The sequence below is a fragment of the Anarrhichthys ocellatus genome, unplaced genomic scaffold, assembly GCF_004355925.1.
Source record: "Anarrhichthys ocellatus isolate YVR2014 unplaced genomic scaffold, GSC_Weel_1.0 scaffold60, whole genome shotgun sequence".
NCBI lineage: Eukaryota > Metazoa > Chordata > Actinopteri > Perciformes > Anarhichadidae > Anarrhichthys > Anarrhichthys ocellatus.
This window is the reverse complement of record NW_022280090.1, coordinates 2,014,576-2,042,047: the sequence shown is the minus strand read 5'-3', so window position 1 is coordinate 2,042,047 and position 27,472 is coordinate 2,014,576. Positions and strand designations below refer to the sequence as shown.

Genomic DNA, 27,472 nt, shown 5'->3' with positions numbered 1-27,472 from the left:
TTACAGTCCTGCCGCTGCAAATCTGAACAAATGCTGCTTTGAATAAGAAGAATTAGGGGGTAAATGAGACATTTAATTGGAAACTGTACGAGAGCTATCTCTTTCACCCTGTCGCTCTTCCTCTCTCTCCACTTTACCTCCCCTCTATTCCCCTCTTGCACTCCCTTGCTTACTTTCTCACTCCACTTGTACACTCTTCTTCCCTTTCTCTAGTGTGACTGCATCTTCCCCTCTCTCTCTCTCTCTCTCTCTCTCTCTGTCTCCCCCCCCCTCTGCTCTTTCTATCAGCCCTTGCTTTCCAGGACTCTGAGATGAGCTGATTCGCCCAATCTCTTCCACTCCACACAGAATTCCATTTGCCGCGGTGACTCTGCAGAATTCCAATAGGAAACAGTCCCCTCTATTGCCCCCATAACCATCCAATGAAATATTCATTCTTTGTCTCAAAGTATCTAAGTCGGCGGAATAGGACAGATAACAATGAGAGTGAAAATGGGTTTCACACACACTCCCACACGCGCACTGCCATGCACACACACTCGTGCAATGCCCTCTGTGCCTATTGATGCTTGAAGACTTTAAGGGTGTATTCTTATAGCGGCCCAACTCTTGAGGGAGTTGTACAGTTTTGTGGCCATCAAACGGCAGTCCTGCACGGACTAATGACTCATTCTGTGTTCTATCTGAGCCACGGCCAAGAGCAGCTCCAGATTGCCTGCAGACAGGACATCCTCTGCTGTGGAAACGTGGTCACATGCGTTACTGCACTGCAGGTTGTAGAACGGACACAGCAGAGAGAGATTCTTTACTCGCTAAAATGTGTGCCTATTGAGCAAAACACAAACGCCAAAGTATCAGGATGCGAGGGCCATATTTGGACATAAGCTGCTGCTTGCAGTATAAATTGTGATGAGCCTGGCTTAGATTGGCGCAGTATACATAAAAATATTGACTCAGGCAGTCATAAAAGAAGCCGGAGCAAAGCGATAAAAAAAGAAAGAAAGAAGCTTTTTGTTGCTATTTCCTTTTGCCGTGCAACATATGGATGACAGGAAAGCACAGCATGTGCTAAAATGCTGTAGCATAAATTGCATCTGTTATGGAATTTATTCACTGTGTCTGTGTGTGTGTGGGTGCATGTGTGTGTGTGTGAAGGTGTGCAGGCAGCAAACTGTTTAATGTGTTTAATGCCATGTGTTGTTGCCTTGTTGCGGTGGAAAGGATTGTGTGTCCCAGTGCTCACGAGCTAAGCCAGTTTGACTCACCACCACTGGTAGCGGTATGGTTGATAGCACGCCGCAGACAAAAGGACAGAATGATCTGAAGGGATGTGTTGGACTAGTTTATTTAGAAAAGCCGCTCCTGTTACGCCGTTAAAGTTTGTCTTTAGGTGCCTCTCGTCACGTGTGTGCAGGCCAGAGATAGCGAAAAGGACATTCCCTCTGTCACTAAGTTGGATGAATGAACACGCTAGGGATGCGTTTGTGCCTTGTGTGTGTGTGTGTGTCGTTTGTACATTAAATAACCTTCAGCAGCATGAATGTGTCGCTAATCCCTGATGAGACATCTCTTCCTCCAAGGCCGACTTCTGTGTCCTCCGGGCGTCGAACTCTGGAGGACTGGCCCTTTGTGATGCTGTCTCCACCAACCTCTGATCTGATTGCTGTGTCCCTTTTAGCAACTGAACTCGGAGCAGGGGTCACTGGTCCTTTGTGAGACGCTTATTGAGACGGTGTACGGCGAGAGGGGACAAGTCCTGAAGTCGAAGGAGAGAAAGGTCTTCCTCTTTGATGATGTGCTCATCTGTGCCAACATAAATGTCAAGTAAGTCCCTCTTGTAGAGCATGTCGAGCTAGATGCCGTTCAAAAATACTTTGCTAATGTGTTCGCGATGCTTAATTCTGACATGAAGTTAGTCTGCTATACTGCACCGTTAGGAGAAATAGCTATTAGGTGGCACTGCGCTCTAATGTGATGCCCTAGGTTTTGCAAGGATATTTTGGCAAACTGCATTGCAAAGAGAAATAGCTGCAAGGGGTTTGGAGCCCTATCTGGAGTTGCAGGAGCTTTATCAGCATTAAACAAATGGTAGAATGCCTAACTACAGCTACAGGAGTCCTAGATTACTGACATAAAACATTTTTTTGGTTTCATTCCAATTCATCTTCTGCGACAGCAACATTGATCACATCTCTCTCTTTCCCTCCCTCCCTCCCTCTCTCGAAGTAAACAGGAAAAGGGATTTTGTATATTTCGCAAAGCCCCTGTCAAAGATGTTGCTTAAAGCCCTCTTGTTCAGCCTTCAAAGTAATTATCGCTCCATGTCTCATTCAACTCGAGTGTCCCGAAGTTGACTTTGTCTGCCCTCCAGGATCTCGACAAACCGATCACAATGTTGATTGTCTGCGTGATTACAGGAATACATGAATAGCAATGAACTCCTCCTCACAGCCAGGGGTACAATTTTGGCAGGGAACATGGGTGATCATACGGATTCTAATTCCCACTCCCGAGTCTTCTTCATGACATGTCACCTGCTATGGAGCGCTGGGTGTAGCGCTGTTAGCAGGATGCGGAGAGGGGAGAGAGGGAAATTTCTCTCAGGTTGTTTTCCCTTAAAAAACTCTGTCCTAATTTTTGTATTTTTTGGTCTCATCTCTAATCAGGGGGCCTCCGGATATCAGCAGCCTGGTCCCCGTCGGTCCCAAGTACACCATGAAGTGGAGCGCCCCCCTACAGCAGGTGCAAGTAGTTGAGGTGGGCCAGGAGGGCCCTCAAAGCAAAGATACCCTCTTCCAGCAGAGCGGGGCCAAGCGAGCCTGCACCTCAGGTAAATAACCAAAGAAAACGTGAATCGGTCCTATCTCGTTCCTCTCCCTCGTGTGTCACCCTCGAGATAATCTCATCACTTGGACTGACTTTTAGTCTCAGCCCCTTACTCTGACTCAGCAAGGCTAATCTGTTTCTGTTCTCAAGTGTCCCGCGGAGGGCTGGAGACGCATCCGCGCTGCTTGTCACTCTGATTGAGGATGTGTTTGTGAGGAGGACAGTGATGACGGTCACTCGTTCCAATCTGCCTAGGGTGTTTTATCTTGGAGAGAGATGAGGGTGCTGGAGAGTCCCCTGCCTCAGCATCCCCACAGTCTCATTTCACTCTCTGATAGACCATAAACACACCAAAAGTAGAGTCATCAATCTGCAGAGATTATTCCCTCCCTTTCCAGGCCCAATTAGAGAGCCAGTAACAGTAGATAGGAATCGCTGGTTGAAACACTAGTTCTCCCACCAGCCCTCAGTAAACTCTGGTGTATACAGAGCTTGAAGAGATCCCTGATAAATGTGCCATGGGAAAAAGGGAGATACAAAGCCTTATCAGGATGTAATGGTACAGGCTTTTTAAAGTTGCAGTTCCCTGACTTAAATATTAATGGCGCCTTCCTCAGAGCTGACCGTGTCATTCTCAGCAAGCAGCTACTGTTTTGAGAGCCGGTTCCGATTCTCTACGGATTAATGATTCACTTTTCGCACAGGTGGTGTGTGTACTCACAACTTTGCAGCAAAGGTTTTGGGGATCAGTTAAGGTTCGCTCTCAATGTGGCTGTCTCTCTTCCTTTTACTTGTGTCTAACTCTGCAAATGTTATGCCCCAAAGAAGGAGCTGGATTCTTTTTTTTTTTTCCGCTTCACTTCTTCGACACGCTGCAGTCACCGTAATCATGTCGACGCAGAAACCTCCCCGAACATCCGTGAGACCATTCCCCAAACTTTCCTTCAGACAAGCCTGTCCCATCTATTTATAGTTTCATCCCCTGTGATGTCATTCAGTGGGGTGTCTACTCTAAATCCTGCGCTCCCTCAGCATGAGTCAAAATGGAGTCATTTTTCATCTTCTGCAGGCCCCGGTGCCCTTTTTTATTGAAGAAAGCTGTCCTTTGGGGAAATGCAGGCCCGTCTCTCTGACTCTTCCCCCTTCGTCTCTGCCTATATCTCCGTCGGACCGTCTCCTTCCATGTCTCTTCTTGCCAACGCACGGAAAAGCCCTCCAATGTTCATGCTCTTTTTTTAGTGCCAGTTGTTTACTCTCACGCTGCCTTACCTTCATTCTGTCCCCATTACACCTCCCTTATTGCTGCTTCGCTTTTGACCCGCTGTCTGGAGTGCAGTTTATTTTTAAATTGTTTTTTGTCAGAAGTGTAGCAGTGGGGCTTTGGCTGCAGATCAGACAAGGGTTTTTTGATGCTGTTGTGGAAAGCCGCATTGTCTTTAAATCCACTGGCTGGCGTCATTGGCACAGCAGCTGAGTGCTAGATGCTGACTTATTCCAGAGCAACCTTTGGGCTCCGGCCTTGCACACCAGTGGGCTACGTGCCTGGCGGCCGATGTGAATAGCCATGTCTGAGTATGAAAACCATATCCTGCCTCACCAACGGGATTACGCTGGATTACAACTCAGCACATTCACCTCTCGCGCCGCAGCCAACAGCCGGCCCCAGAGGAGTCGACGAACCTGTATAGGGGTCCAGGCATTCCCTTTGCAGAGGACAGGAAGACATTGTTCTCGCGGCTTGCAGCATACCCTTTTGTATTCAGATGTCTCACCTATTGATTTCTTTGCACAGTTGACAGATGTCACTGGCGGCCCATGACGAAGATCCCATTAAACCCCAAAAGCTACAATAGAGCTCTTTAAATGAACAATGCAAGCCCACCACTCTCCTTCTCTCACCCCCTTTTCCTCTTATGGTTTTACTCTCACTCCATTTATGCACGCGGACAGACAAAAGACAGCGGGTCCCCTCGGAGGAGCATGCCTCGCTAAGCCCGCCTACCGGCTCAGCTCTTTCTGCTACTTTATTATGTGGCAGCGGTGACAGTGCAGGACAGCTCAGGAGCAAAATCTACCTGCAGAATTTAATTAGGCAGTTCTGCTGCTGGGGAGCCAGGACGGGGGATGGCAGACAGGAGGAGACACAGCTATCGATTCGCGGCAGCAGCAGAGAGAGAGAGAGAGAGAGAGAGAGAGAGAGAGAGAGAGAGAGAGAGAGAGAGAGAGAGAGAGAGAGAGTTTGAAGGCAGCCGGCCTCAAATCGATGCTGAATTTTGCATCTAATGAGACACCTGCATTGCTTTTGGCCAGCAAAAGGGCATCATAGCTCCGAATAACAGTTTCTCCATCTGATTTTTATTTTTTTTTACTCATAAATGCATTCTCTGTAGTTCAACAAATGATGAAGATCGATCCATCTGCACATCGAACCTCTTTTATTAGTGCTACTGGAGTTTCAGCAAAGGCAACTTTTCCTTCTGCACTCCCACAAGTTCTCAGCGGCAATGTGATTGTGTCCTCTTAGTGTTGAGGAGAATTCAATCTTGAATATTAGATAGTTGGTCAATTCACCATATCTGATTAGTGTATACATTATTGAAATTGTTTAAATGATTAGTTAATCAAATTGATTGTCAACAGTTTGTTAATCAAGTCATTTGTCAAACATTCACTGGTACCAGCTTGGGTTTTGGACTGTCAAACTAAAAATTTCAATCACCTTGAGTGTACTTCTTCTTCTGCATAAATAATATGCAATGCAATAGTGATATCACAAACTCTGAGGCTTTGCTTGTTTGCCCACTTCTCAGGCAAAGCGTTCCTCGGCCCTCCACGGCTCTACCAGGAGCTGCAGGAACTGCAGCATGACCTTTCCGTGGTGGAGGAGGTCACCCTCCTCGTGGGCACTCTGCAGGGGATGTACCAGGTACCTACATGTCACTTCCTGTTACACCTTTACTCTGCCTGGACCGTCTCACATGGGGAAATGTGTATCATACAACATATAGCCTATAATGCACCAAAGTCAGCCGAAAGGAAAGATCTCAGGCATGGTTTGACTCAATCCAACTGACTCTGCAGGCCATGCCACTGAAGTCACAGTTTGTTACATTTACACAGCACAAAAACACAGCCCTGCTCTCTCAAGGCTTTCTTTAAGAGCTCACAGATTGACCTTCAAATGTGATATTCCCTTATACAAACATTGCTTTCAGTGTCACGAATTGCTAGTTTTCTGGAGATATTGACTGAAAATACATGTATATGAAAGATGGAATGTTTTCTGTATGGAGCAGACTACTTAACAAGAGCTCCGAAGCCCTGATGACAGACCAAAGAGTCACAGAGGCAGCAAAGACAAAATTGAAGTATGCACAGCTAATTTGAATGGCCGGATTCAGTGTACACTAAGACATCAAATCTGGATGGTACAAGGAATAACCATGTGGGGAAATCTCTTTCTGCTAATTGCGAAATTGTAAAAAGGATTCTTGATGTTTAGAATGTGATCACAGAGCAGCCTCATGTTCTTCTTGAATCATCGATTCCTAAAAGCATGAAGGCTCCCGTCTATCTCTTCATCAACAGTGCCACAATGTTGAAAAGGAGATTTCCCCCTGATATTCCAGATAGAAGTGTTAGATTTGCTGTGTTGCAAAAGGAACCAGCAGCGTCCCTCCTGTGGTGTTCAAATCAGGACACTTCCCAGTAGTCTGCCACTAACACATGAGCTGCACCATACTCTACCACAGCCAGGGAGGTATACTCCAGCAATCACCAAAGAGCCTCTCAGGGTAATGATGGCACGTTAGCCTCCCTGCATAATGAGCACATTGTCCTCAGGAGGAGCGATATTGGCCCGGCACTAAATGACAGATTTTTCACTTTCCACCCAGTTATCTTACTGTCCACCGAACAAACAGACAAAACACTTCTGCACAGCTCGTTGGCTTCACAACAGTGATTTGATTCTGTTTGACTTGAAGGACTAGATTTGACTGTAAAACGGATGCTCAAGGCCAGGTTGATTTAACGTTACCTTTTGAGGGGATAAAAAAAGCCATGACCATGTAGCGTCAATTAATGTATTGCAATTTTTATATGAGTGGATGTGTGGTTGTTTGCCTGTAAGAATATAAATATGTACTGCACAGTGTGCTCTGTACACTTCTTGGCGAGATGACTTCCTGTACGCTACAGCCAAGAAACAAGTTTTAATTGTGTGTGTGTGTGTTTGATTTTTTCCAATCAAAGAACCTTAACACCACTGTTGCTCAGGACTGGTGTCTGGCTCTGCAGAGGCTCATCCGCATCAAAGAAGAACAGATCCAGAGTGCTAACAAATGTCGCTTACGCCTGCAGGTGCCCGGCAGGCCAGACAAGTGAGTAGTGTCTCACATACATACTATGTGCTCTAAGTAAGATGTGCTGCGTATGTTTGGGTGCGAGAACATAAATGACCACAATGGCAATTGTCAGCAACACCCGAGGCACCATCCTGAAGATGGAAGTACAGCAACATTTGTGATTCCACAAAAAGGTTTTAATGATAAAATAACCAGACGAACATAGGCAGAAGCAGGCCGTCATGTTCACCACCAAAAGATAACAGCCAGTGACAAACATTTTAATGTACATACAAACAAGGATTTTGATCTGAAAGTGGATCAAAATGGAGGAGGAAAGAGAGGGATGGGTAATAAATAGGACATGGTGGTAAGATGTTTATACTAAGATCTCTTGGCCAACAAGACACTCTGAACCTTTCTAAATCAGAGGCGAGGACAGTTTATTCTTTCGTGACTGGGTAATTACCTTACTCAAATAATTCATTTCCCTCTGTACTTATACAGAATAATGAGTAGCCTCCACAAAATGTTCCTTTTGCAGGATTTAATTGAGGCACTTTTTGCTACAGCTTTTACGTAGTCGGGCTCACCGGATGTAAACTGTGGGTATAAGCCGCCACTTATCCCACACATCACTCTGTGCTACATAAGGGCAGCGTTAGGGATGCCAATTTAGATTTTTTTTGTCTGACTGATAGTCAACCCTTGTAAAGCGATCATTGATCATTAACTGACAGGATTACTGCCTTGCATTCTGGGTGCTCTGGTTGAAGTGCTCACAAGCCGCCTAGCTGCAACGATAACCAAAAAAACTGGTTAAATCCATCACTTTTTTAATTTTTTTTATTTGTAATTTCTGTGTATGTACGTTGAGAGCAACGAAAAACCGGAGTCAAATTCCTTGTATGCGTACGCATACATGGCCAATAAAGCTGATTCTGATCACTTAGCCTTAACGTGTATGCACAGAACAGGCAAATGTCACCAGTGAGCTTCGAACGCATCAATTAGTTAGCTGCTAGGTTGTCAGCTGTCCGCCATAATTTGAGTATTGCAAGTCCGGTATAACATTAGCGAGTGTTCGGTCGAGAGAGAGAGCGTGTGTGTGTGATGAGTAAGTTAGCAGTAACGTTAACAGCTGGGAACGTAGCGGTGCAGTGTGTGTACATTTTATGTCAGTGAATAAATGCTTCCACCGCTAGACCCAAGACAAGTTCCTTTGTCTTGCTAGCCTGCTGACTAAAGTGAATGGGGTTAGCATAAAGCTAGCAACAACAATGGCCCAGGCTCACTTAAGGTGGCCTGACCTTTAAGCTGGACCAGCTATTAAGTGACAAGCTGCTCTTCTCTTGGTTTTGCTCTGCTCTTTTACATTTTTAGTTTAACTTATGAAATGAATCGTTCAAAATTCATATTTTTCGGTTAGACGGTTCATTTTTAACACACCCAGGCACCTTCACCGCATCCTGGGCTTAGCAACACCCAAACAATAGGGATTGGTTTAAAGAAATACAAACAAGGCAGAGCATTTTCTTTCCCCTTTTACAGAATGATAATATGTGGAGCCAGACCTTTCTTTTGCGCTGACTCAGCGCTGTGGACATAGGACTAGCCTTTACCTAATATTGGACCCTAGTGCAGAACTTTTATGAATTGCTCAACAAAGAGCCATATTATTTTATGTTTACAGTGGCTGTGCTGAAAAGCCAAATGTTCTGCACTTGGCAAACCAATAAAAGCTGTAATTCAGCTCCTGGTTGTGTGGTATCTAGACGTTTAACACTTTGTTTTTAAGATTAGATTTCTATAAGAGTTAAGAAGGAAAAGTAAACTGTAAGTGAATAACTTCTACACTTTAGTTTGTATGTACACTGGCAATGTTTTACCTCATGAGTCCAAACAGCTGAGCATATATCCATCCAATCCACTGCAAGTTTCCTTGTCCCAGTAAGGATCTAAAAGTGGTTGCGATAACATGCCAATGTGGATCCTGGTGGGTGGAGTGACTACTGAATGAATGAATGCCTACTTAGAGAAGAACAAAGATGGCAAGGAGAGAGCATATGAGTAGCTTAGAGTACTGCACAGGAACTGGGAATAGCAAATAATGGCAGATTATAATGGATCCCATTTCGTGGCTTCTGGTGGGGAAAGGATAAGAAAGAGGCAGGGGAGGACTAAAAAGGGAAGATTGCGATAGAGGAGCCAGAGCCCTGCTGAGAGAGACTAAGCAGGAGAAGGAGAGGAAGAAAGAAAGAATGAAAGTGATGATCGACCTCCCCCACGAAAGAATTGGCTTGGTGCCGGCAGGGCAGCGGCAGTCAGAAGAGTGGGCCTAATGCTTCAGAGCCAGGGAGAATCAAACTGTGCCAAGCCAAGCCAAAGTGACAGCTTGAGCTGCGGAGCTGTGCAGATCACTTCTCCCACATCTCCCAGCTTCCTTGTCGGCTGTCACACCAGGCCTGCAGGGCCAATATGCTTACTCAGATGTTTGGTGGAGCCAGATGTCAAGCTTACAAGAGAGACCCCGAATTCCCCTTCAAGGGGTACCCTATTTGCTGAGTTCATGAGATAATGTCATCAGCAACTGCACCGACAAGGAGATTTCCCACCCCTACATATGTCCAAGTCGCAGATTTGCATTTAAATCTTAAATAATGTAGAGCAAGACCTGTGCTGGACCTGGAGATGGCCACAGAGTTGTTTTGTTGTGGAGAGGTAAAAGCTAACAATGTCATCTGAAAGAGAGACATCTTCTGTTGGGAAAAAGAACCAATCTTGGTTGTGCAATAGCAATCTAATTGAGGCTGGGCCTTGGAGTCGGGTGGCTGGACCGGCAGTGAGCCGCAGGGGCTGAGGGTGACAGGTGGCACAGCGGGTGCCCAAGCCATCCTGACACTACCCAGGGTGCAGCAGTAGCAGATTGCAGGGGAGATCAGCGGGCAGACCGGCTCTGTCTCTCTTACAAACACACCCACACAATCGCACACACACATACGTTGGTTTTCCCTCGTTATCCTTATCCGTTTTGTTACTAATCTGAGAAACAATCTACGGGGCACAAGAGTGCTTCTGGAGCCTGTAAATGTATGCTATATTTATATACATGTCCCTCCTGCTGGCAGATGCACCTGCGAAACACGCCAGCGTGCATCTCAGACAAAGAAGCACACACACACACACACACACACACCTACACGCACATATTTGCGCACAGAGCCGAGCTTCTGCTCTGCTGGTGAGAGAGTGGGACCGCAGCAGGGACCCCCTGTACCGAGTTGGTCCCCTCATGTCTGGCTGCAAGCGACTCTCTGCAGTCAGGCAGCACATCACAGCCTCCACACTGCAAACAGACCGAGTACGTGGAGAGAATCCTGACTGCTGCCTCAAAGGCACCAGCCTACGTGTGACAGCAGTTCATTAACATCCTCTTTTTACTGCGTCTGCTGGAGCGACCACAGGCACAGACACATAGGAGCAGTATTGTAAGCCTGCAGCCGCTTTTATTTTTTTCATGGGCCCCTTTATGGAGACTGTGCAGGCTACCTTCAAGGCCAATGGCAGACCTTACATTCTCAGTCATAGCGTGACGGATTTGGACTCCATCTGGCTGAGAGTCTTACCCAAACAGATATGCTAAAGATGAGTCCATATGAACATATTTCAGTATCTGGACATCAGAGGGGGTTTCTCTGATTGTTCCATGTGTACTGCATGAAGAAATGGGAGGTTGTTGATAGGCGAATGACAGAATCCCACTTACTGGGGTGGTTTGCCAAAAACAAAAAAAGATAGAGAGCATTCCAGATTTTGGTTTTATTTGTCCAGAGATTGAGATGTCAACTGCTCTATATTTTGCTTCCACCTCAATACAATGGGGGTGTGTGGAATTGTATTTGAGTTGTTCACAGCTCTGACTCTGGATACTCTATTTTGCTGAACTGTAGCAAAGCGGGTGCCAGCCCTATCAACGCAGAAGTCTGTCACTGAGTGAGTCAATAAGTGGGTGAGTGATTATTAAGTTACAAAATGAATTCTTTCAGAATGAACAGAAAGGTCTTTGCCTCAGCCATCAACCATCTTATTCACTTCCTCAAATCATACGCGGTTGTTACTCTCCCCACAGAGCTCGACCCAGAAAGCCTCATTTGATACATTTAAGGGGAGCTCTAAAATATTTAAATTTTCACTGATCTTTTTTTTCCCAGTATAATTTCCTATTTACCGCTCTATGTGTTTATAACAGGGTGTTTCAGTCCTATACTTGTAGGGTCTTGACACAGTTTGATGCATATTTCATAGGAGTAACGTAACTCCTTTGAGGGAAAGCACAGAGGGATAGTGATCGACATTGCTCCACTATATCTTTACACAATACATAGTTGTTTGCTGCTATATTAATGCTCTAAATATTGTGAAGAGAAAGTTAAACAGTAAAGTTGTCTAGTGGCAGTTAATGTAGCCTACGGTGTAGTTTTCGGTTCATCCATTAATAACCACTGCAGCTCCTCGAGACCCAAATAACGTTGACGTATTTTGCTTCCCTACCGCTGTGAAGGAGGCTTAGCCCCAAAGTGAGCATCAACTTTGGCCATAGAGGCAAAATAAAGTCCCCACGACAGTCTGGAAGCTGAAGCAGGGAAATCATTTCGCTGTGTGTTCCGCTACTTCAGGACACTTTAAGGACAAATATTACTGGGACCACTACAAGAAATTGCAGATGAACATTTAATATCTAGAGTACACAGACACTACCGCTGATTATCTCTGTAATAATCCGGCCACAATTCAGCACATTGACCACACACCCAGACTGATCTCACAGAGTTGAAAAGTCTCTTCTCATCGAACTCTAAATAAGACGTCAAAATATACTTCACATGACGGCAGTGTTCCTATAACATCCGTCACATCCTTGATCTTTAGTGTGTAATGGTAAGTGAATAGCACTGCAACCCTCCCCGACCTGCACTCCACTGTTTTCAGCCTTATTTCTCCAGGCACTGCTTGCTGTTTTTTTCTTTTCTTCACATTCATACATGCAGACATATTCGCACCTGGTGGCGACCAAGAATAGCCACCAGTCTTCTACTTTTAGCCAGTTATCAGGTGCAGCGGGGCTGGAGCTGAAGGACACCTATGGTACATTTTCTCTGGTCAACTGTAGTGGAAAACAAAGTGGGAAAGGTGCTCCTGAGCTCGTTATTTTATCTAATCTTCACTTATTGTTAGATTTAATATGGATGGCTTCCAATGATGTATGTATTTTTGTGTGGTACAGATATCCTTTTACTTTCTAATCTATATTTCAAAGGAAAAAAAATGTAATGAGATTCATCACTTTGGTTCCTCTCCACACAATTTATCCATGACTTTAAGCAAAACATGAATATTGTTAGTGAAGTAGAGAAACAAATGCCATTTACTTCTTTGGAACTGGCATACGTTACAGAAGGAAAATTACCCACAAAGACATATAAAGCGGAAACACACTCCTTCTAAAAGGGTCGGCCAGGTAAGGAAAGTAAAGTCCTCCTACACAAAAACTGTGTGAGCAGAAAGACTAAACAAGCATTTCACAAGGCTCATATAAATGCTGAACAGATGAGCGAGACAAATGTGCGCCTTCCTCTCAGCAGACACACCACTCAAGGAAACTGTATATTGGGAGTGGAGAAAATAGGCTCCGAACACAAACCTGAATCTTCCTGCTGTCGTAATGCCGTCACTTGATGCCACACGAAGCTGTCCAAATACAGTAATGCCCCTCTATACTGCATATCCACACCTCAAGTAGATGTTCGGCGGTAACATTTAGCCTACTCTGCTATATCTGCTCAATTGAAAAAAGTATTAGAACTGAATTAATGTGAGTTGCTGTTGTAACTTTTCTTTCCTACATCAACACCAGGTCACCACCCTGCGGTCGCTAACTTCAGAATAAACTCTCCACTAAACACTGACAACGGACTTCAACTTAACAACCTTGTTTAGCACATATTTATACAGCTTTTGGTTTAATTCTATGGTTCAGTAGAGACGTGTATGCTATAAGTGACAGCCAGGTATTAACTTATAATCAACGGTATAAAAAGTCAAAGCAGATTAAATACGCGTTCATTATCTTGCATCATAAACAGGAAAAGTGTGTTGAAGTGTGTGTGTGTAACAGCACAACTCCTCAAGGCATTGCAGTCTAAACTTGGGTTCTGAGTCTGCGTCCATTTTTACCTCACTTTATTCACACGTTACAAATAGCCAATGTACTGACTGCACAGACTCAGCTTCATTTTGTACTGCCTTTATACAGTTTGTATCCACCTTACGATTTTGCACACAACCCTGTCACCTCTATAGACCACATAGAGTCTGAACCCACTTTAAGCCCACATCTCTCTTGTACTATTTGTCCGTGGCCGATTGTCAAGTCCGTTGAGAATTAGATCAACGAACTCCGCACGCTGAGCCGCTTCCTTTGGCTCATCTCACTATTTACAGAGCGCGTGCCTTTCTCTCCGACTGTTTGTTTCCCTGGAGGGTGGAGTTCAACTGAAGGATGGGTGCATGACAGGCTGCCACTCAGCACTCACTCCTGCATCTGTCTCGTCCTTGTGCATTAGTGTCACACGTGCGCTCCGGCACTGACCTGCTCCCATAAATCAGCTGGGCTGGCTCCTCGCGTCGCTCCCTCGCCCCCCCTCCCGTTATGCCCTCTCCCCTCCCTCTTTTCTTTTTCGACCCTCCTCAGCTCTCCTCTGACAGCGCGCCCGAGCCTAGTTCTCTATTCTGGCAGTGCACCGCACCTGCACTGCGGCTGTCAATCAGCGGGCAGGAGGGAGGGATCGGAGAGCGCGCGCTCAGTTTAGCAGGTGTGAGGTTTGTGTGGGCATGAAGCGCTGCCTAAGGATTCCAACCAAGTGAGGAGTTGTATTCTCGTCACACCCCGTCTCCCCTTCTGTCTTTGGCAAATTACCCCTGCTATATTTAAGCAGTGAATGGTATGAATTACACCTCTTTGTGAAAGCTCCACTTTTTCAACATGTCAAGGAAGTTTGAGATCTTACTTACTTCATTCTGTTCCCGACTGCATTCCCTCCCTCTCTGTTTCTCCCTGCATGTGTGTGTGTGAGTGTGTGTCTCTCTACCGTTTTTCTTCTACCCTTTATGAAATGAAAATGAATTCGAAGCGGGCAGCAGCGGGTATGACAGGAGCAGAATTTCAGGCTACGCACTGTTCTCCCCTCAATTACCTTCTAATGATGCCTGAATGTGAAATTGTCTTCCTTATGTGTGCCCGAGACCGCAGCCCCCCCCCCCCCCCACACACACACACACCTTCTCACGCGCTCTCTTGCACTCTCCTCCCTCTTGCTTTCATCGCCTCAGAGAGTCACTGTGGAATAGTTGCACAGGAGACATGCTGTTATTTTGGAAAGCTTCTGAGTGCTTAAAAAAGACGGCGCCTCATCCTTGGCCAGACACTTGTACTTGTATTTCCATTAAAGTCTGATCAATCCAGACAACAGAGTGGCCCTGTCAATGGACTCATCCCAGCTGAGTCATTGCTAACTCAGGGCCGAGGCTGCCAGTCTGACTTTGGCCGGCTCAGCATAAAGAAGTTACTTTATTTTAGTTGACAGGAGAGAGACATATTTAAACACAGAAGGCATGGCTGGTAGTCTAACAGGCTGACATACATTTCACTAAATAGTTGCTTAAGAGAGCTTAGTGTTAAGGTGTGCATTTTACAGTTGGGAGATGAGTTTGTATGGAACACAACCTCTGCATGTATAAAGTCCATCCTGTGTTTATTAGCCATCGTTTGTTGGATTTAAGTCATGGCTCTCACTTCAGCTTACAAAAAGAAAAATCCTCTTGAAAACACTTTTCTCTGGGTGAGACTTTGCATTGCGGGGCCCATTTCGGTGTGGACTGATGAACCCCCTTAAATCACTCATAAGACATACCATTGGTTATTCATTGGTCATTTCCATTTTTGGAACGCTATAGGTGGTGTTCAGGTTGAGTGACCTTAAAAAGAGAAACTTGACGGGAGCTGGTTTGTCAGTGCGGCTATGAAATAACCTCTTGGTCTCACAACATCATACCCTTTGTGTTTCATAACATGTTTTTATTAGAGATGCACCAAATGGCAATTTCCTGAGACAAAGTTTCGAAAAGTCGGACCTTCCTTTTCCTGTTTTTCTATCTTATGATAATAATAATAATAACTACAATTGACAGCACTGACAAATAAGTTCTGTACAGTCTCTTCCATGGAAAAGTGGAATTCAATTTTATGTTCATCATAAAACTATGATTATGAAATAACTTCCATTTTCTCCGAAAGGGCAAGTTACAGAACCTCCTCTCCCTGTCACTCAAACAGAACTCAAAAGATCACATGAAAAAAGACCAGCGTCAACCAGGAGATGACATCACAGACGCTGTTCTTGTGGTCACAAAACTTTGTGACAAAAATCAGCAGCTTAAAATCTGATCCTGACTCGCATTAGGTCTATGCTGAGAAATATGAAAAGAATAATCATCTTTGCGCTGGCTTAATACTGTTTAATACCTAACGCACAGTCCTTAAGTGAACAGCCAGTTCTGTCGCTACATGTGTGTCTTAAAGGTGCAGTCGGCGATTTTGGAAAATGTTGATATTTAATGTTGAAAGAAATGTAAAAAGAAAAATGTTAAGGTTTGTCTGATCCCTTGCTCCCACTGCCTTTCTCTTGATACACCCGTGGCCTTTCCCCGGCCTGTTGCTCTCAGGCTGGAATAGTGCTGTGCGGCTCGGCCCGCCTTGGTTTTTGGCAGGTGCCTTTTTGCAACCGGAGGTGAAACGAGACAGTGAAGCTAAGTACACCCTAACGCTGAATAAGGCATTTTATAGGCGACCAAAAATGTCACGATCAACTTTAATGAACTGAAAAAACACACTATTAAAAGGTTGAAGTTCGAAGATGAAAATACCAACAACTCCGGGGTCGTACGGTCCGATCCGCACCTCCATCACACTTGTCCTCCCCGCAGGCAAGGAGACCACCCCACAGCTCTGCAGCTCTGGGAGACGGACTCCCGGTCAGCGGCTGCAGCAACTTGTATTCAGCCAGCACAAACCTCAGAGCCTGGAGTCACAGCTGGCTGGTGGAGCGCTGGGTCTAACCCCGTGTAATGGCAGCAATAGAAAGTGTGCTTCTCTGGTGGGTAGTCGGGTCGGTGTCCTGGGATCAGACCCTCTTTGCTGGGGTTTGCACTGGCTGAATTTAAACTACTGCCAACTGGGCGTAGCTATGTTTCTCAGAGCTGCCGCATGGTCTCCCGGTGGTGGGGAGGACGAGATAAGGGTTACATTTTTGGAGAGCAATTTTCTTGTTCCTTCCACTTTGGATTCAATCCAATAAACAAACAATCAAAAGCCACACGGACCATGGCTGTATTATTGACATCCTCTTCGGCAGCTCTGCTTCTTTCTTCTCTAAACTGAAGGCAGACTGGACGCTATACTGTGACTCACTATTGCCTCTCAAGGAACAAGTGGCAACACAAGACAGGGCAGCACTGATGGTTTGAACTCAAGTTCTGGCCAGATCCTACATATCGCACCTTTTAATATAACACATTTCATGTAAGAAACCAATTGGCAGAAACCAAACTATATCTTGAATAATAACCTGTTTAAAATGTATCACCTCAAATTGAAAATTCTCAGTTTCGGACACACGTCCATTTTCTGGATCAGTTCAATATAAGTAGTTTTGCATCACTGTGAGAAACAAGTCAGATTTCTTAATTTTTTATTTTTCAGATGTGACATTGGCAAATAGTCTGTTCTTGAATTCTGCATTTGAACCACAAAGAAATCTGCAGTTGCTCACCCCTTTAAGGAAATGTTGACACTGGCAACATATTTACCACTTGTCAAAATCACCTAAATTCCCATACAGGGGCCGAGGCAAAATGCAAATTCCACTATACAGATGTGTGATCTCACATGTTACCAGGCCTTGAGCAAACTATGTTCACATGCATTACACGGTAGAGGAAGACAGAATATTTTTCAACGTTCATAGCAAATATATTTGCATAAATTAGTCAGTTGTGCATAAAGACAGAACATCTGTCTCTTTACCTTTTAGTTAATGATTCTGGTTTCATTTATTAAACTCTTCAACGCAGTCATTAATTCATGAGCAGCAATCACTTAGTGTTTTACTTTCCCAGAGTTTGGTGTATTTTGAGGTTAAAGGACTGTTCCACCAAAAGTCTGTTTTCAACATCAAACGCTCGACCCCTGCAGGCTTTGAAGGTGCCTCTGAAAAGTTTGTAGCTTGCGCTTTTGCAATGGCAGGTGCAGTCGACTTGCATTCATGGCTTTTACCGTGGTTTCCACCGCCGACCCAGTTTCAAGACAGAAAAGGTTCATAGACACGTTTCACTCCACTCCTGCAGCATAATCCTTTTCTCCTCTGTCAATTTGTATGTTTGGTCATGCCCTTTTCTCCTTTGTTGAACCGGGTGAAAGAGTTTTGAGATTTTCAAGAAAGGCCAAGAAAAACTGTTCCACGCCGTGTAAAGGATGTTCACTTCAGATGGACTTGTGATGCTCTGCATCAATGTAAACATGCTCAAGTACAGTTCATCCAATATACAGATTCCACAAACATAAGCATCTGCTTGATCCGTCTAACCAGCGTTGAAATTAAAAAAGATGTTTTTTAATGATGGCTTATATCCGTCATTATATCACCCCTCTCTCTCTCTCTCTCTCTCTCTCTCTCTCTCTCTCTCTCTCTCTCTCTCTCTCTCAAAATTCAATTCAACTGACCTTAATGGCCAAAACACAATTGCCATTACATACATTGAATGCAATTGACAAAAAATATATTTAGTAAAGATAATACAGATGACAAATATGATGATTTTAATAACACTAATTATAATAATCAAAACAATAATAATAATACAAGAAGAAGAGAAATACAGTGAATAACAATATCATATAGGAAAATGAAGTAGATAATGAAATAGGTAATCAGCATATGGTACAACTACATCCTATGCTAACCTTTGTTGTGGCAGGAAGTGACATCTCTCTCTTTCAGATTGACATAATAACGGTGAACTGAATATTAACACAACATGAAGACACGCACACACACACACACACACACACACACACACACACACACACACACACACACACACACACACACACACATCTCCACCCTTCACTAACCACAGCATGTACTAGTCGTGCCTGATTCCAGCTGGGCCCACACGTAAGTGACATTTTAAGCGTCGGATCCCACCTAGAAGCGATTTTCTGTGACCAGGCTGTGTGGTCGTCGTTACCTCGAATGACGATTACTGGACTGAACTTCTGTGAAACTACAAGCAGGAAAGCAGGTCTTCTGACAGAAAATACAAGACTTACAGTCCCATGAAATGAAACATTTCTTTTCCTTCTTGGTGCCCTGTTTCTCTGACTACAATTTTCCGCTTTCTGTCGTGATATAGCACATCTACAGGATATGCCAAACATGCACTTTCACCCATTTTATATCAAAATCCGTCACCTTCCTGCTCTGTTATGAAGTCAAACACCATTGCCAATTATATCCTGCTGTTCAGGAGGAATCAAGAGGGGATTGGAAAGTTGTGCTATCCTCATTTCAGCATTTTGTGAGCTTTAGGTTGAAATTTAAAGTCACATTGGCAGTGATTTCCATCCTGGTTGATCTGGCGACGCCTTATTTACACGTGGAATTAAAAAATATGGTTTAATACTACAGGTCCCAGAATACTTGGGGCTTGTGGTTTTGATAAGTGAGGCAATAATTTATTTATATGAAAATCTTTGACGTTGCCACTTTAACGATACTTTGGGACTGGAATGTGTCACTATTTGTCTGGGAAGTTGGGATTTTCTCTTCTTCTTTGATGAAATGATGGTTAATGTGTCAAGTAACTTGCAAAAATCTTGATACTGAACATATTTGCAAAATGTTTATTGACGATGTATTTCATTTGCTTCACTGTCATCACAGTAACATGCAGCCCCTCTGTATTGGTGTCAAATACCAATAAATACCAGGGTCCCTCCTGGGCCTCAACAATAGAGACTGTCTGACCTGATAAAGTTATGAAATAAAAATGAAAAATAGAGACTTAACCGGTAATAATCTTTATGCTCAGTGTTACTTGGTGAAGATTTTGTGACAAAACGTTCAATATCAATACATCTGTGTGTTTCTGTGCAGGTCAGGGCGTCCTGTCAGCTTCATGGTGGTCCTCAACACTCCCAGCCCCCTTAGCAAGATCTCCTGGGTCAACCGTCTGCACTTGGCCAAGATCGCACAACGTAAGAACACACACACACACGCACACGCACACACACACACACAGTCATGTTTTCATGATTCAAATGTAATGATTTACATTATGGGGATGTGCATTTCGTCCCCAAAAGGAAAGCGAGTCCCCACAATGGGACTGTATGAACAGATTTATGTCCTCACAAGACAGGTAAAACACACCCCACACACACACGGGTGTACACACACAGAAAGGATTACGATGCCATTTCTATTTAAACAGGATGATGTAATGCAATGAAATGTAATAACAATGCTTTAAGTCAGAGGCTCAGACACATCATCAGTGTTTGGTTCACTCACCATTGGCTAAGTGCACAACTGGAATTACAACTTATATAATCAGTGAAAAACCGAGACTCAACTGGGTCATCTGAAGTTTATGTGCTGTGGAAAGAGGCAAACTTTTTAAACAATGTTACATTTATAAATGAATGAATGTTTATTCAGGAGGGGTTGGCTACTAGCGTTAAAACTCCTTTTAAATTCTGTACCACCAGTCCTTTCTAATGTTGAGTCTCCCCCTTCAAATGTTGGATACATCTCATTGATTGTGGAGAATCAGTGGTCAACATTGATGCAGGAAAAGACTGCCCAGATGCTGCCCAGCAGGGAGCAGCACAGTTCTTTTTTTTTTTTGTCTTCCTAACCTATTTCCTATTTCCTCCAACCCTCGCCTTGCTCTGCCCAGACCGTCGCCCACTATGCAGTCTGACCACGCTGTAGTCAGAGGAGGTCTTCCTCTCTGGGGCTTCATCAATGCGTGCTGTCATCCGGTGGCGAATACCGAGGACATTAATCTGCTTATTTGTCCATGATGGCACGCATATTCAACCCACTCACCACTCCAGTCCTCTCCTCCCCATCCTTTCCTACTCCCTACATCGCCTTGAGCGCTCTTCCTTGTCAAACACACTCTATTCTGGGTTTGTTGTGCATGCGGTACGTCTCTCAACACTGCGCTGGAGTGTAGCTCCAATCTGATTATTGTGGCCTCTTAGTTCCCAGAGGCCTTTGCTGTGAGCGTCAGAAACATTCAAGGTTCCAGAGGAGGTTATTGGGGGTGGATTAAAGGACACTGAGGTAAATGTCTCATCTAGATGAGTGGCCAGAGTTATATTTGTTTTCAGTAGCCGAAAAATTGGACGAAGGTCAAGAAGGAGCCTGAAGTGTTTTTTGCTTTGCAAACTTTGTCCTGAGACCTCGCCTCACCTGAATTGTGAGATTCGCCATCCTCTAAAAGAAAAAAGAACACACAACACTGGATTCCTTCCCTCTACTGCTGGCCTACTGTACCTCCACAGTGTGCATGAAGCACACACTACATCTGTAGACTCCAGTAGAGCTCGCTGTACTGTATATGGTCTGTGTTAGAGTGGCATCAAAAACATCAGGCCGAGCACAGAGGATGCTGTGGCTGCAGTGATGCGCAGCATTCCCACATCTTTCCTCGGAGCTCGCACCTTTATCAGCAACACAGCAGGCGTACTGATGAGGACAGTGGCATAGTTATATAGCATGCAGCTCTCCTCCCCTATGGCTGCTGTGTAGACAATAGGTGATGCATTCAAAACCAAATCATGCAGGTTATCCACATGCTGTCGTACGGACGAGGAGCTCCACGCTGCAATACTGTTTACAGAGAACATTGAGGAGGATTGAAAGTATGCCGTTCTAACTCCTTTCGCTCGAAATGCTGAAATAATCAGAATTATTTGGCATTTACTCTGCAAGAAAACACCAAATAAACATTTATTGATCTTACACCTGGAGAAAAGACCCTGAAGACAAGGGATATAATGCTATCAAAATGTAAACATTGCACGTTGTTTTCACTCTCATATTGATTGAGTCTATAATGGGACAACTGTCAGCACAAATCTGTCTTTGTCTGATTTGCTATCCTACAGTCGTGTAGCCTCGAGTGCTTGTCCCAGACACTGTACTCCTGTGTGTTAAGATAAACACAAAATCTTTGCCTTTCTTTGACTTCCGTAAGCTTCAGATCACTCGACTGATCGGGGGAAAATGACACAAGAAAAGGTTGAAAGGTTTTAGGCCTCTGGCCAATACTGCTAACCAGGGCAAGTTACCCTGAGAGAAACAACAGGGAAAGCTTTGATTCCTCCATCACCAGAATGACAAGCAGCTAAGTGTAAGGAGAAGAAGCTTTGAGATGCGAGGATTCAAGTGGCTGTAAAATGAAAGGACGGGGCGCATTAACCCCCTCTGCAGTCAAGACTAGGGATAGGTATCGTAGGATAGTATCGATACTAATACACTTATCGATACTCTCATCGGTTCTTTTTGAGAAAGAAAAGACAGTTTATTAAGAAAATAGTCAACATTGCTTTAATATTCTTGTATGTAAACAAAAAGGTCTTTCCTGAGCAGCAATATAAGAAGATCCTAAATCTTTAGAATACATGTGCAGCTAAACAATTAGCTAAGTGATATTCATACATGAACCTAAACGCTAACGTTACCTGCAGTGGACGAGGATGGACGGCTGCTCGCCAAACAGTGGAAAACTGTGCATTTCTGCAGATTGATGTTCTGCTTGTTCGCCAAATGTTGTGATAGACTGCTGGTGTTCCCTTCCTCACTTGTGAGGGTTTTATTGCATTTGTGACAACGAGAGTTCTCAGCATCTACTGGAGTAAAATGTAGCCGCACTTTTGCTGTCTCACGCTGTACTGAGCCGGTGACGGTGTGTGTAATAATAAAGCACAACAAAGACAGGAAAGAGAGAGAGAGAGGTTTGAGATGAGGAGATTTCACTCCGTAACTACTAAACTACCGATAGCAGGACCGTTAACTCCGGACCTTGTCAAAACCCATTTACTCATTTCCGTTTAAAATCACCTTTCCTGGGTCACTCCTTGTCAAGACATCCAACTGTTAGTCCTTCCACATTGTATCCAGATTGATTGTAGAAAGTCTGGACAATAAAAAAACATTGGATCCAAACCACATTTAATGGTGTTTTGAAATGCCATTCTGATGAGATCTCTACAGATACGTCGCAGTCCGGCCACTCTGATGGCTACAAATCGGATTTGAATGTGTGGAAGTGCTGAGCCGAATCCCTGCTGCTCCTAGCAGAGCGCTATGGAGAACAGCATGTGGGAGAACTACAGTCTGTGGACAGAAACAAAATCTTTGAAGCATTAGTTAAGTATGAGTAAACACTCAATTCATCCTTTATAAAGCATTATATATATTACAAACCAATTATTAAGGAGTTGTAGATGATTAATGAACGCATTTAGATGTATATTATTCATACATTTATAGATATGATTTAGATATGCACTAATGGTTAGGGACTATGTTGATATATGCTTTATAAACGCGTATTAATACTGCAATTCATGGTTAATTCATGACTAATTAAGGTAGTTACTAGTCGTTAGTGAAGTGTTTTGCGTGACCTCATCTAAAGTGAGGACTATCTATGCCTTACAAAGCATTTATAAATGACATTTAAAGGCCAGCAGTGCCTCAAAGCACAGTTTTTCAACAGAAAAGGCAAACAGACACAACACAAAGTGATCAAGAACATATCAATATTTATTGCAAGATGCAAACAATATACTGTTAAATACAAACCTCTCAGCCATTCATTCATGTAAGAAACAAACAAACAAAGACATTCTCCTTCAGGAGAACATGGCTGGATGTAAAACATTTGTAAATATACGACTGGAGCTAACTAGGAGCTTTGCATATTAGTTTACATTTACTTATTTAATTATTCAATGTAAATACGTTCTTAATCATTTACTAACACTTTATAAATGATCTTATTAATCATCTACACCTCCTTAATAATTGGTTTGTAAAATATATAATATTTCATTTACAAATGGGGAATCCATCATTTATAAAGTATGAAAACACAATAATGAAACACATAATAGACGAGCTTATTAATGAAGAAAAAACATTTATAACTGTTATGAACTGCATACTAATGAATTATTAATGTAGGAAAAATGCTTTATAAATGATTAATTAAGTGTTTACATATACTTATACATTTTATATATATATATATATACGTATATATATATTAACTAATGCTTCACAGTGTGTAGTTATATACACTATGAATATAGTGCATGTACTGTATATATAATACATGTATTATAAAGTGTTACCAAATCTCTTCCACTCCGGTTTGAGTTTGTCCGGTGAAAAGGAGTTCTACACTGCGACTCGACAGAGCCATTGTTTCGATGGCAAATGCTTCCCCGTTGGAAAGCAGCGTCAACAGTGTAGCTATAGTTACTGACGCCAACACCGTTGTCAAGGCCACTCATGCAGATAGGTTGTTGATTTCTGGACACACAAAATCCGATCTGATCAAAAACAGTGCTGAGAGTCCGTCTTAAAGACCCGATTTGAGAAACAAATGATATTTACCTGCAACCTGAACCAAGCCTTCGATGATTTCTGTAAGTCAAGCCCAAGACACAGAATAAAGACCATCTTTCAACCAGAAGTAGTAGGAAGTAGTTTCTCAAGTAAAATGAGTAAAATAACTATGTTTGTTACGTAACGTTAAAGTAAGAGTGACATAGAGTTACGTAATTCTTTGGTTGATGCAATTTGCTGCACAACACAAACACAACACACCAGAGGACATGGGACATTAATCACAACATACAGCCAATAACCAAGAACAAAAAAAGAGTTATGAATCTGTCTGCCAAATGTGTTAAAACAGTGTAATGGTAACCACGATTCGGTATTTGATAATTTGGGAGTGGGAATGGGCTGGCTTCAGTGATGCTGGTTTTGTAGTTTCACAATTAGCACAATAGTAAGTCATATCACGTATCCTATATTATACGGCTGCAGCTTTAAAATCCCTGCAGTCCTACCTACACACAACAACATGGAGAGAGATAGTATTATCATATTTCTTTCCCCCAAGGCTCTCAATCCAAGGCATTTCCACATTTACCTTTCTCTCGCATGGCTTATATAAACCTATGTAGTCGACAGCCCACGCAACGTCAACCCTTTCTCTAGCATAGCCTCACAGGCTCAGGTTAATGGAAATGTTCATCATGATTATCTAATGGGAGCGCAGAGGTCATAAACACAAAGATTGCAGCTTGGAACTGTGTGAGTGACAAAACATTTTCAATGTTTTTAAAAAGAATGACCTTTCTGTACAAAGTTCATCTACCTGTTCGTTTATTTTTTATAGCTCCTCATCCTCTACAGCAGGGGCGTTCAATTAAAATTCAAACGAGGTCCAGTCAGAGAGAATTTCCTCGTGCAAAGGTCAGAAACATCACAATAATGTCTAACTGGTCTTATGATTAAGTCTCGTATACATTGAAGTAGCCTAGAAGTTGTATTAAACGTCTGTATGTAGTCAACAACTGACATTCAAATCAAATAAAGAAAGTTCAATTGAATAATTTATTGTCAGATTTCACATTGAACTGGATGATTTATAGATAATGCATACGCTATTCATAAATATATGTTCTTCTCTCATTTCAAGTACAATATGGGCTGGATAGGGCTGGACAGAAAGCTTTTGAAAAATGTGACTCTTAAAATAAAGTAATTCATTTTAGAAAAATGAATTTAACTGAATTGTCCTGCAGCTTTACATTCAGGTGTGAAAAAGCCAAGATATTCATATTCTTCTCATCTTCTAAAAAGATAAATGTGTGAGCAGGGACTTTATGTGTGGTTATTAAACCACTTGTTTCAGCTCTATTCTTTCTGTTTACATCATTGTTGGGCAGTGAATTAATGTGTTAGGGTTCTGATCATATTGGGCTCTTAGATTGTTTTTTGTTATATATATATATGAGTGGGTACGTTTGCTCAAAAGGAGACAACGGTGTCTGGGTCCGGACCGCAGTCCACCTATTAGTGACCCACCCCTGATCTACAGGGTCACAGGGAGGGCGCTTCTCCCAGCATGCATTGGGATAAGTCACCCCATACACAGGGATAAGGGTGAATGTAAATGCAACGTTTACTCCAATTAATAACAGCTAAAGATAGAATATTGATATTTAGTATAGTATTATTAGTATTTGTTTTCTGGATAACACACAATGGTCTTGTCATTCAAGGTTTCTATGATTTATGATTTGGTGATTATGCTGTATTGCTTACATAACTTCTGTTTTAAAACAGCTTTAGTTAAGGTTAGAGTCAGGCTTACGGCAATTTAAGAGAGCGGCATGTTACATTCATGGTTCGAAAAGTTGTTTTGTTTGCAAATTATATGCATGAATTCTCAAAGGTTTGGAACTGAATGCAGCTTGTCAGATGTATATATACTGTATTTTAACTTTCCACTTTTTACTGTCATACCTCAGCTGTGTCAGTGTTTTCAGTTGCCTGAATCACATATTTTAATTTCATTATAGTAAGCTTTGCTCTGTCTTTCTGTGTGTAGTTCGACAATATTACAATTAAGAATAGTCATGTTTTGATTTCGTTCAATAAATAAATAAATGGAAAAAATACAGTGACAATAACACACCAGAATATGTGAATAATTGCTCTCGACCACACACACACACACACACACACACACACACACACACAGCAGCGCTGTGACACGCTGGTACTCATCGAGTCATTCATTTAAAAAGGAACGGTGGAGATGAGGGCGGGGTGATGGATTTCATTGGCTCCCTTGGGGAAGTAGATCAGCACCAACCTGGTCAGGATGACAATTACATGTTAATTGTATTACACCCACACTTTGCCTTCCCATTTAACCAAATGTAATTACAATCAGTGAGTTGTTGATTTAATTTCACGGATGGCGTACTGTCATCGAGGCTTCCTCGTCATCGGGCAGGCCTGCGCCCGCGCTCAAGGTAGGCCTACAGTCGAGTCGGCATTTCAAACGCGCCGAACCGTGGTCTTGTTTAGGTCGAAATGGGTGCCGCGCTCCAGAATGTCCCTGAATGGTGGACACCGCAAACAGCTAATGCTCTCATGCATGATTTAGCGAGTGATTAGACATTGCAAAACTCATTTTCCCCAGACCCATCTTCGCACCAGTGTTTATCCTGTTACCTCCATTTAGAGGAAACACAGCGACATCCCACTGCTGTTGCTAATAGACTTCCCCGTGCCACATGTGTGAATATCAGTGGCTTTTTAGTGACATTCCTGCATGCTGTATTAAAGTCCTATCAGCAAATTGCCCATCAACAATGCCTTGTTAATGCTATGAGGTTTTCTCTGAGCCTCTTTGCACCTTGAGCATTACCATAAAATGTTGCAACCCGTGGATGGTAGAGGCCTTTAAGAAAAGGCTGGGTATCGTTGTGCTTTAGCACGATGTTGAAGCTGTCCTGGTGGCCAGGCTTTGGTCGGGCTTTACGTGATGTAATATGGCAGCCAGGCCTGATTCCCGGTAAACAGCATTTGTCACTTTGTGCGTGCACGTGTTGTAGTTGTGCGGCCTTGAAATAGAAAGTGAGAATTACCCCACGGTGGTGCTTCGCCAAAAGCCCCGGGGTCCATTAATAACCCGGTGCGCCACTGCATCTTTTATGCCGCTCCGAGTGGCCCTGCTGTTTCTGAAGGGTCTTCGCAAAATAGCCAGAAGCATTTCCTAATTAATGAGCTTTCTCATTGCAGAATTAATTGCTTCCTGCCATGCAGTCCCGGCCCTTTCAGGCAGGGTTAAGGCTACAGACTTTGATGGCCCTCACAAGAAGAACAAGAGGCTGTCAAATCATGAGAGATTGCTGCCGAGACGTTAGAGACAGAAGCAGACGAATGAGTGTGGGCAAAGAGAGGGGAGCTGTTGAGGCTTTTGTGGGCGTATGTGTTTATGTGTGTGTGTGTCTGTCGAGGGGGTGGTCGGGGGGGGGGGGGGGGGGGGGGGGGGGGGGGGGGGGGGAGGGGGGG

At 43.4% G+C, this 27,472-nt stretch overlaps 1 protein-coding gene across 3 annotated transcripts in view; it reads left to right on the top strand.

Moving 5' to 3' along the window:
* arhgef10la (Rho guanine nucleotide exchange factor (GEF) 10-like a) overlaps window positions 1-27,472 on the top strand; it is a 162,370-nt gene that overhangs the window by 80,817 nt on the left and 54,081 nt on the right. For all 3 annotated transcript variants that reach the window (XM_031871749.1, XM_031871750.1, XM_031871748.1), the window contains 5 exons: window positions 1,679-1,824; window positions 2,667-2,830; window positions 5,637-5,752; window positions 7,081-7,208; window positions 19,445-19,545. In XM_031871749.1, the coding sequence (XP_031727609.1) occupies window positions 1,679-1,824; window positions 2,667-2,830; window positions 5,637-5,752; window positions 7,081-7,208; window positions 19,445-19,545 (655 nt within the window). The remainder of the gene's footprint in view (window positions 1-1,678; window positions 1,825-2,666; window positions 2,831-5,636; window positions 5,753-7,080; window positions 7,209-19,444; window positions 19,546-27,472) is intronic.